This window comes from Phaseolus vulgaris, chromosome 6, assembly GCF_000499845.2.
Source record: "Phaseolus vulgaris cultivar G19833 chromosome 6, P. vulgaris v2.0, whole genome shotgun sequence".
In the NCBI taxonomy this organism is placed as follows: Eukaryota; Viridiplantae; Streptophyta; class Magnoliopsida; order Fabales; family Fabaceae; genus Phaseolus; species Phaseolus vulgaris.
The window spans coordinates 7658121-7669142 of record NC_023754.2 but is presented as its reverse complement, the minus strand read 5'-3'; the positions used below and the strand labels follow the sequence as shown (position 1 = coordinate 7669142).

The following is an 11022-nucleotide window of genomic DNA, read 5'->3' as shown; positions in this document are numbered from 1 at the left end:
GAATTTAATTTTAAGTAAAGTATTATATTTAAAATTTATTAATAAAAAATAATATAAAGAATAAATTTCAATAGGATAGTTAAAAAATTACTCATCTTTATTAAAATATTTTGTAACAAAACTTTGACAAGATACTCTTATATATTTACATATATAGAAAAAGATAGATGCAAAGCAAAACTTTAATTATATTTAATCAAGTCTTCTGACAAGTCTCATACTTGAATTTATGTTTTGATCTTAATTGAATGAATTAAAACACTGATAAAATTTTATTTTTTAATAATAAAAATAATTTTTTTTTTATAATTAATAAAATTTTAATTTTTGAAAAAAATTTGTACGCGAAATGGTTTCCAGACCTACGAGTTTACCTCTTACACGAAACAACGAGTTTACCTCTTATACGAAACAAGTTAGGGAAATGAGTTACAACTAGACGGACTAACCCGACCCATATTTCACAAATTCAAATATGAGATGAACGTATGCTAGGCGGATTAACTCGAATTGCCACAAATTATACTATGGAGGAAGAAAAACCTAAAATTCCCCAATTTCTTTAAATCGTAGTGGAGCCGCAAAAACTTCAAATTAAAATAATATTATTTTTTTTTCACCTAAAAATAGTTGTCAGCGTATACAAATTTACGGTGACAAGACAGAGGGAACTCTTTAGGGCAAACAAAACAGAGTTCAGGGATTTTCTTTTTTTCTTTAAAAGTCTCTGCAGCAGAAGCATCAATAACTCGCCAGTTGCCAGGTTTGTTGGTTCCTCGTGTGGGTTGTCTGGTTTTTGTTACAATGTTGTCTTCTGCCTTATAGAATTTGTGCTTTGTTTCTTCATCCAAGAATCAGAATCCTGATAAATGAAGTGTGTATTATTATTTTTCTGATTGCTGCATTCTTATGTGTTGTTTCTGTTGATATAGGTTTAATGGGGTTAGCCCATTTGTATTTGATGATTATTCATGCTGATGACGTTGATGGGGACCTATTCGTTTTATAGCTCCTTGTTCGGTTGTTTAGAGTTCTGTAAAATAAATGAAAACAATGGTTTTTAGGTTTTAGGCAATTCTTGTTCAGTGCCCTACCCAGTTGCTAAAAAATCACCACGCTTGCTAATAGTGGCTCTCATACACTTCCTCTTGTTTCTTGAACGAGTATGAGATCTTTGGAAGTATTTTAATAAATAAAAGTTATGATTTGCTAAGATATGTAGCGCTTGTGTTGATATAAGTTACAAGTGCTTTTGAGAGATTCTCGATTAGAAATGTAGAACTTTTTTCAAGTAGAGAGGCTCTCAAAAGTCTATCTAGCTTCCTGTCTAAACAGGATTATAGTCTTAAACGAGTGACAGTTCATTAGCCGCAATAACTACTAAAAATTTCAACTTATTATGTTGAAGGAACATGTTACCAAATTTCCCATTTGGGAGTACGCTAAAAATCTAAAGTTATAACTAGCTAAGGTACTATTTCTGATGAACAAGTGGGAGAATATTAGCATCCATTCATGTGTTCATTTGTACATGCTTGCATTCCTTAAGTGGATCTATCCATGGCTTAGGGTGTCCAGTTGAAAGAGTGTTCATACTCCACACCAACCTAGGAAATTGTAGTTATGCTTGTTGATTATGAGTGTGTCTAAGGGTACATAAGAGGAAAATAGTGAAAATAGGATGTTATGCATGCAAAATTAGCTTTTTCTTGGTATCAGAATTGTGAACCGACCAAACTTCTCAGAAATGCTGTTTCTCAACGTGGCATGGTATTCCTTGATTGCACTTGTAATTTGGTTACTTATTGTTGCTTGATAGAAATTTCAAAGAATACAAATGGCTTACAGGCGTTGTCTCTTGATAAGAGGGAACCTCGTGAATCGAAAGTGCCACCCGTCTTTCAGTTTTGTTCTCCATAGTGATGAAGGGAAATCTGAATGCCCTGATGAAAAGTCACCTTCGGCAGGCATTAGTAATTCTATCCAAAGAAGGATGTTTGGGAACTCAGTTGATGGATCAATGTGGCGTTTTGCCTATTCTGAACCTAGAATGCATTCAAACATATTTCTTTCTCCGAGCTCTGTATATAATTTATGTCGACATATGTCAACAACCAATCAGGGTTCCGACAAGATTGAAATAATGTCTGACATAGCAGATGTTCTCAAAGACCAAGCGATGGAAGCTGTAACTTCTCAGGGTCCCATTCTTAGAGAAGTTGCAATTGCTTCTGCTGATTCTGTTTTACCTGTGAAGGCCTTGCAGTACATTATAGATGCCATGCATTCCTACACTGGTTTGAACTGGTGAGTTTATACTTATTTATCTCTATAATTTCAATAAGGGATATGAAGTTAATTCTCATTTTTAAAATCTGCTTTAATTCTGAGGAATTTCCACTATTACAGAATGCCATGCATGTCAACTTGTCATTGTTGGAGGGTTTGCTTTTAGGAGATTGTAGGTTTTAATTTTAACTATCAACTTCTGTGGTTTCTCAGTTACTAAGTTTGAGTTACCTTGCATAATTAGTACTAAATTAATTGATTTGACCCAAAATAGTGCTCTTTTATGGGAGAACGTAGTTACTTTATGGTTTATATTTTTCTTCCATGATGAGTACATGATAAGCATATCCATATAGGTTGTTCCTTCATCTCAAAATACTAAATGCCATTTTAAATGGAAATACATTTCTTTCATAACATTTCAAAGTTTATTGATAATTAAGGGGTTTTTGTGATTATGCTAGCAAGATTGTTCTTGGATTGGCACCATGCATGATTCATGTTCTGGGTCCAATTCTGGTGATCTTTGTCTTCACATTTCAACAAAGACAGGTGGTACATGGTTCAAATCAAGAAAACACATCACCGTATTACTTGATTGTTTCAGGTGGGCAGCCATAGTTCTAACAACTCTCTTGATTCGAAGCGCAACAGTTCCACTCTTAATAAATCAACTTAAGGCCACTTCTAAGCTTACAGTATGTTTGCAGCTTGTAGCTTCATCACCTTTTCTTGCTAAATTAATGTATTTGCAATCATTTTGTGTTTCTTTTGCCTTTCTTTCACATATGTCTTGGTTGGAGGGGATAAATGTGTAACATTTGGATGGAACTGTTTCTTCTCTGTCCCCACTCCTCTCTTTGACTTAAGATATTCCTAACAAAAGTTAGTTAATTAGTTCTCAGCTGTACTCTCCCTATCTCTTTTGCCCCTTTATTTGTGAAAAGGTCTTCAAGCTTGTATTTATTAATAAATTAGAACTTTTTCTATATTGTAATCTATCTTGTTACCTAACTACTCCATGTGTGTTGTAGCTAATGAGGCCTCACATGGAAAAAATAAAGGAAGAGATGGAAGATAAGGTAATACAGTTATACATCTTCCAGTCAATTTTTTATTTATTGTTAAGATAGTTGTAACTATTGGAATATTAGATGTATGTTGTGCAATTGGTAATAGTGGCACAATCAGGTTATGCCAGACTTTGTTGATATGTTTACCAAGTCACCACTTAATGGAGAAAAAAATAATGATAGATATTACAAGCATATGGATTTTTTTTGTATTGCCTAATAGCCAAATTGACTAATTTTTCAAGGACAGAAGATATAATTAAGCCTAAAATTTTCCTACAAATGGTGGATCCATGGTTCTGTTGCCCCTCAGTACCATATTCTTGAAAGATATTGTATAATTGTGGTTTAATCAAGATTATAACATGATTTGCACTACTACATAAACTAATGCCTTAACATCCAATTTTTTTTTTCTAGTGTGTAAGATTTAGGTGGGATGATATTCTCTTCTGTTCTGCATAAATATATAGGTGACCTTATCATACAATTATTATACACTACTTGTATTTGTGCAAAACAATCACTTCGGTTGCTGGATGTGAATTTCTTGTGCCTGTGGAGATTGTTGGTATTTTCTCACTTTAATAAAATTTAAAGTTTTGGGTTTTCTTACATGTATGCTATAGATGGTTGTACCAGAAACCACATTTTCTATAATCACATTATGGATTCATTTTTCAGGCTATGGATCCCAACGCTGTTGCTGAAGGTCAGAAAAAAATGAAGATGCTATTTAAGGAGTAAGTGGTTTTTCAATTTTCTTGGCCTTTTTAGGCTTTAGCTGGTACTATCCAATTGATGTAATTACTTTGTTTGGTGATATAATGTATTAGTGGAGCAATGTTTGAGTTGATTTGTGATAGACTTAACTTAAAGCAGTAAACATTGATTGCCCTTTTTTTTAACTAATATGTAGTGGTGTAATGGCTTTTTTTTTAATTAGATGGATTTTTTTTTATGTCATGCCACTTATTAGATAGGTATATGTTAGGAGTAATAAAAATGGGATGACATTGTAAGGGAGTTGGAATGCAGCTAGATAGTTAATAACCAACTTACAGGATTGGTTATAGGCTGTTAGGGACTAGAACACTATTGTTAGACTGTAGGAAAGAGAGAGGCATTGTGTTGAAACTGTGTTTCTATGACAACACGAATTCTTTATTTATATTGTGAAAAAGAAAACATTACAATAAGTAGAAGGGTTTCTAATATCCTCTAATAATGAATATATGATACGAGAATGGATATAAACGTTCCTAATAATACATATATAATCTAGATATATTGATTATATAGTATCTGCTCCTTATTTCTATAATTATAACACTCCCCGCAAGTTGGAGCATATAAATACTTAAATAAATGAGAGGACTGAAAACAGTGTATGCAACCTACATTGTTGGATTTTTATTTGTATATATAGGATACAAAGAAGAGGCAAGGCACTTGCCTAAAACTATAACCCTTAAGTTGGGTGCACACAAGAAAAATATTAAAATTTAAAAATAATCTTACATTTCAACACTCCCCCTTAAGTTGGAGCATATAGATCATATGCACCAAGCTTGGAACATATAAATTGAATCCTAAGTCCTTTTAGAGATTTAGTTAGAGTGTTTGCGATTTGTTCATTAGAGCTAAGTTGGAGCATATAGGTCATATGCATCCAACTTGGAACATATAAATTGAATCCTAAGTCCTTTTGGAGATTTAGTTAGAATGTCAGTGAGTTGTTCATTAGGGCTAACAAAATCAATAATAAGATCTTTGGATTGCAGCTTCTCTCTTGCAAAATGACAATCAATCTCTGTATATTTAGTTCTATCATGAAACACCGGATTGGGGCAATATGAAGAGTTGCCTAGTTGTCTCAATACAAATTAATTTGCTCATTTTCACGAAATTTCAACTCTTGAAGGAGTTGTTTAATCCACACAAGTTCACATGTAGCTAGGGTCATAGATCAATATTCAACTTTTGAACTAGATCAAGCAACAACACCTTGCTTTTTACTTTTCCAAGATACAAGGTTCCCTCCAATATGCAGTATCCTGTGGTAGATCTCCTATCGATGGGAGAACCAGCCAAATCTATCACAATACCCTAAGACTTGAGTACCTCCTTTATTCTCGTACAACAATCCTGGGTTCCCTTTTACATATCTTAGAATGTGAATCACAACATTCTTGTGATCAATGTGAGGTTTTGCATAAATTGACTCATAACTCCCATTGATAAGAAAAATCAGGTCTTGTTTTTGTAAGATAAATGAGATTTCCAACTAACCTTCTATATTTCTCTGGGTCTGAGAAAAGTTCTTCTTGGTTTCGCATTAACTTCTGATTTCAGTCCATAGAACTATCAATGGGCTTGCAATTTTCCATGTTTGTCTCCTCCAAAATATCAAAAGCATATTTTCTTTGTGAAATGATGACACCTTCTTTTGATTGTGCCACTTCAATATCAAGAAAATATGTTAGATAGCCTAGATCTTTGGTCTGAAAGTGGCTGAATAAATGTTCTTCAAATTGTGGCGGAGCAAGATGTGTTAAGAGATCTTGGTACACACTTTATAGATGCAATGTGTCATTCATTGGTATAAAAGGTACGAGCCTCACTCCAAATTGAAGTACACATTTCATGGGGACGAAAAGTAGATTTGAGTGAGGTGTAAATAGTGGATTAATAACACCACATGGTTGGGTATCAATTTTTTTCCATTGTTCACGTTATGCAGGAACGCATTCTGCAGTTGTAGTGGGATGAGATTTGTAGCCCAATCCACTTAACCATTACCAAATTTCTGAAGCCCAAGTGAAATAGTTAGACTCGTTCATCTTCTCAATACTAACAGTATGGCTGGAAGATATTTTTTTTCTTGAATTTGGAAAAAAGTAAATAATAAAATAGCACAAGGAGAGGGTGAGAAGTCATGTGCGAGGGTACATTGATGGGTGGTTTATGTTAGCATTTGGATGTTGGATAGATCCGAGTGGCACGATCCCAACCTTGTGTTCGCCGGGGAAAATGGTAGTTGTTGGAACTTCGTTGGAAAACTTGCCGAAAGTGGTGTTGGAACAGTGAACAAGAACCTGAGAGAAAGGTTTGCCAAAGAAAAAATCCTATGGAGATAGTGGGTCTACGAGACCAACATGGTAAAGATTCTAAATACCAAGGTAAACCATAGGAAAGAGAGACATTGAAATGAAACTGTGTTTTTGAGAGAACATCAATACTTTATTTATATTGAGAAAAAAATCAATAAAGGAGATTTGATATCCTCTATTAATAATAGAGATATGATATGGAATAAACAAAAATGTTCCAAACAATACATACATAATCTAGATATTCTTGATTATATGAGATTTATTCCTTATTTCTATAATTATAACTATAAACAGAAAGAGTGGAGGAATAGTATAATCTTACTTCGGGTTACATTGACCACTATGGGTATCATAAAAATCCTTGTTACATAGTTTTGTCAATCTTCTCTCTCTTCTCTTCCATCCCATTGAATTCTATCAATGTTTTATCTATAGCTATATGGAAATAAATTAAATATTAAATTTCTTTTATTGCTTAACTTGTGTATATGTTAGAAGACTAGTTATTGCTAATATTTAAAAACTGACATAACTGGCCTGCAGTTCACAAGAACCATAGTGTTTTAGGTACTAATTTAAACTTCTTGGATCTTTTCTTTCACTGTTCAAATTTCATGGATCTTTTCTTTCACTAGCTGTTAATTTCCTCACTGTGATTATGATAATGTAGATATGGTGCAAGTCCATTTACTCCATTGAAGGGGCTCTTTATTCAAGGTCCTGTCTTTATTAGTTTTTTCCTTGCGGTAAGCTGGCTTTTAATTTCATACTTTCTCTAACTTTAGGAGTCCGAGGAACCTATATATTGTTTCAATTCATTGTCATTTTTTGTTGTTGTTTAAGAATAGATAAGAACCATGGCTGAAAAGATGCCATCTTTCAAGCATGGGGGAGCCTACTTGTTTGTTGATCTCACAACTCCAGATGCGTTGTACATTTTGCCAGTTGTGACTGCATTGACATTCTTAATAACAGTAGAGGTGACCATTTTCTTTTCAAAACCTTTCTTTTCAGTTCACTTTGTACATTGAGTTGAGAGTCTGAGTTCTTGCCGGAATGTTTGGTGGCCTCAATTTTCTGTTATTAATTTATCCTGGCAATGCACTAAAACAATGAGCCGCTTATAATACCTGAAGAAGAACCTAGTCTCAATTGAAGAAGAAAGAGTGGTGTTACCTGTTATATTTTTTCCCAATTTATATTCATTGATTTCACATTATTCCCCAGTGCAATATGCAAGAAGGCATGGAAGGAAATCCAGCTGCTGGCACCATGAAAAAAGTCTCTAGGGTTCTTGCAGTCCTTACAGTTCCTTTCACCATGGGATTTCCGAAGGTAAGATTTTCTGTATCTTGTTTGGCAAGGAACAAGTTCTCTTTGCTTTCCATCTTGTCAGCATTTAAAATAGTTTATTGTATAAAGTTAGAAAAGGAAAAAAGTGGGTGTTATAAGTGTCTAAGTTCTAGTAAAGTTTGTTGTCAGTAAGTCTCCTTCATTTCTGATTTGCGCAATGGTTGGGAACCCTAGGGGAACTCTATATCTAATGAATACTAGCACATGTTTGAATACTAACTTTTTTCTTGAACTCTATATCTAATGAGGCACTGAAACAATGCGTATCTGGTACGGCTGTACGGTTATTCTGAAAATAACATGATACAATACATGCAAGATACATATTTAAAAATGTATACTGATTATAAAACATAATATATATATATATATATATATATATATATATAAATTGTGTAAATCCAAATTAAAAACACCTTTCTTAGACATTGTTGAAATAAAAAAATTATAAATCATTGTCATCATAAATTACTTTCTATTATTTAGATATAGGAATAACATTGTTAATCTCATTACTTTTTTAAAGAAAATTATGGAAAGAACAATCTCCATCTTCGGTTGGTCGTCTATAAAAGCTGAATTAATGGGTGTCATGTTGGTGGTGGAGCTAGCAGTTAGTGATTGGTCTACTCGTTGCCTGGAATGTGATTCCACTCGTTATTGAAGCCTTTGGTATCCACATATTGTGGGCCTTGCTCCATTAGAAGCCGCTAGAAATTGTTGCGCTAAGAAAAGAGTTATTGATTTTTCTGTAACTCGTGTCTATACAGGAGGGCAAAGTGTGCTAACAGATTAGCAAATCTAAGAATTGATTCTAAAACTGATTTTAAATGGTTTCATTTGTTGCCCCTTTGTGTTAGGGATGATTTTTTTTAATCGCTTTGGTTTTCTAGAGTTTAGGTTTTGTTCATTTACATGGCCTTTGGTTTGATCCACCCATGATTTAACTGGCTTTGTTTTATTTTCTATATTTTAGTAATATAAGAAATGTTGATCTTTGAAACAAAAATCTCCATCTTTGGTTTATGAAGAGACAATGTTATGATGTTTCTATATTACACATACTAATGTGTTTTTTTTAGTTTTATTGGATATAAAGGCTTTATAAATTTACAAACTAATTCTATTATTAATGAGACCCCATCTATTGAACACTTCAAAGTATCCAAATATTGGATAGGTGAAACAAATAAAATATTGGATCTTTGTAAGTTTGGATACTTTATCGATATTTATCAATGATGTATCCTAAGTATTGATTGATGAAGCAAATTGTAGATGGGGTCTCTCATTAATAATAGAATTATATATATATATATATATATATATATATATATATGATTGTGAAAGGAAAAGTGGGTTTGCCTGTTTACTTTGTTTTTTTCATTCTATACAGTTTTAACTTTTCAATGTTTATAATTGTGCAGGCTATATTTTGTTACTGGATTACATCAAATTTGTTTTCACTTGGGTATGGACTCGGTAAGGCGTTTCATTTTTCAAGGTTTTCATATGCAATATACTGTCTTTTTTCATCATTTTCCATTTCAATAAGCAGAAAATGTTTTTTTTTTTCCTTCACAAAATGCATTTCATTTGGGGCATTAATTATTTGATTCCTCCACGAGATTAATAATGGTATTTGCCTAGGATGATGGATAGTGCGACTAAGCATTTTGGAATTTACTATTATCATTCAAGTGTATACATATATGATGATCCATAAGACCAAAATGAATATAAATTCCGTGTTTTGTTGGTTGACATTGAATGCATTGCCAACATTATTCAGTCTGCAACTATGTCACTGGTCTCTCGGTAAAATATCTTCTTGCTCTATAAGCTACACTAAAAATTGGAGTAATACTAATCTATATTTGATTCCATCCACCCAAAATTGCTGCTATCTCACGTAAGAGGTTTGTTGTTGCTTCTTTTAGCCCTGAACCATTGTAAAAATACTCATCAAAATGGGAAATGAAAATAAAAAAATGTTTCTCTAGCACAGGCTTTTGAAACATTTTGTTTGAAAGATATTCTCAAGGCCATTTGGTTATGTGGCCAAAGTTCTGTTGATATTATTTTTGGGACTTGAATCACAGGTCTATAGTTCTTTTAACAAAGGAAATAATAGATTGTAGGATTGAAAGACCCAAGTTAGAAGTTGTTTCTCTATGTCTAAGTTCCTTATTATATGTATCAAACGTCTTGGTTTCCATTTTTAACTTTATGCTACAAAATATAAGTGAACTTCTGTTATATGTAATATATTCTTCATTTTTTAATCCCAATAAACGCCTTTGATTTATCTTTTTTATTTTTTGCAGTTCTTAAAGCTCCTGGTGTAAAGAGAGCTTTGGGTATCCCCATAATACAGCAAGCAGCACCCGCCAGTGGTTCATCATCTCCCTTTTCTATATTTCCAGCCCTGAAACAAGCTACATCAGCAACAAAGGCACCGAAGTCATTGCCTGTTGAACCATCAAAACATCCACAGAGAAAGACATCTTCTGATGTCAATCTAAGACTAAAACGTTTAGAGAAACAAGTGAAAGGAAAAAAGAAAAACAAGAACTGACGAAAAATTGAATTGTTCTTTAGTTGTACCATTCTAATATTATAATATATAGTAGATGCACTGAAATTTTGGTGCTTTTTTTTCAGAGAATGTCAGATAGAATCAAAATTTTGGGAATTATTTCTCATTTGAATTCCAAGGATCTGCTGCTAATAATTAGCATGAGCTCTACCCCAAATAAAATGAATTTATGTACGATGTAAGTTATAACTCTATATTCTGTTACTGATTCTTAGGGGTTGTTATTCCATTCTAGGCTATTCAAAAGTGACTATTCAATTAGAAATAACGAAGATAATTGTATTTTCTTGCTGTAATTGGCAAATTCTCCCTTCACCAGCATATCTCTATTTTGCACCTTCATATTTTTTTTTTTAATTTCATTAATACTTCTATAAGTATGATGGAGAGGGTTGTGTCTTCTTCATTTTCAAGTGGTTGTGGTTGCTTGTGATAATTTATGACATAGATAAATGGTGTGTTTGTATTGGACATGTATCAGACACAGATACTTGTAAAACATGTATTGGTGAAGTGTATAATTTAAAAAATATTTGTTAAATTTCTAACAATTCTAATATGATTTTAACACAATTTTAAAAAGAAAAAAATA

The 11022-nt window shown here is 32.8% G+C and overlaps 1 protein-coding gene across 2 annotated transcripts; it reads left to right on the top strand.

Annotated features, from left to right (window-relative positions):
* Window positions 1-502: 502 nt before the first annotated feature.
* LOC137831026 (mitochondrial inner membrane protein OXA1-like) lies at window positions 503-10726 on the top strand. Of its 2 annotated transcripts, none has more exons than XM_068638510.1 (10): window positions 503-763; window positions 1820-2307; window positions 2897-2987; window positions 3324-3371; window positions 4047-4105; window positions 7149-7224; window positions 7327-7458; window positions 7706-7813; window positions 9259-9313; window positions 10159-10726. In XM_068638510.1, the coding sequence occupies exons 2-10, from the start codon at window positions 1838-1840 to the stop codon at window positions 10407-10409; spliced, it is 1290 nt and encodes a 429-aa protein (XP_068494611.1). In that variant the 5' UTR covers window positions 503-763; window positions 1820-1837; the 3' UTR covers window positions 10410-10726. The 2 variants fall into 2 exon arrangements, with proteins under 2 accessions (XP_068494611.1, XP_068494610.1); XM_068638509.1 differs by having other exon boundaries at window positions 747-1770; window positions 1849-2307.
* Window positions 10727-11022: the final 296 nt, after the last annotated feature.

What these genes read in the sequence shown, in the direction of transcription:
- LOC137831026 (XM_068638509.1), top strand. Translation starts at nt 1,748, where the DNA reads ATGCTGTTTCTCAACGTGGCATG. An exon ending in TTATTAGTTTTTTCCTTGCG is followed by an intron (nt 7,225 to 7,326) that starts GTAAGCTGGCTT and finishes GTTTAAGAATAG; the next exon opens with ATAAGAACCATGGCTGAAAA. An exon ending in TCACCATGGGATTTCCGAAG is followed by an intron (nt 7,814 to 9,258) that starts GTAAGATTTTCT and finishes ATAATTGTGCAG; the next exon opens with GCTATATTTTGTTACTGGAT.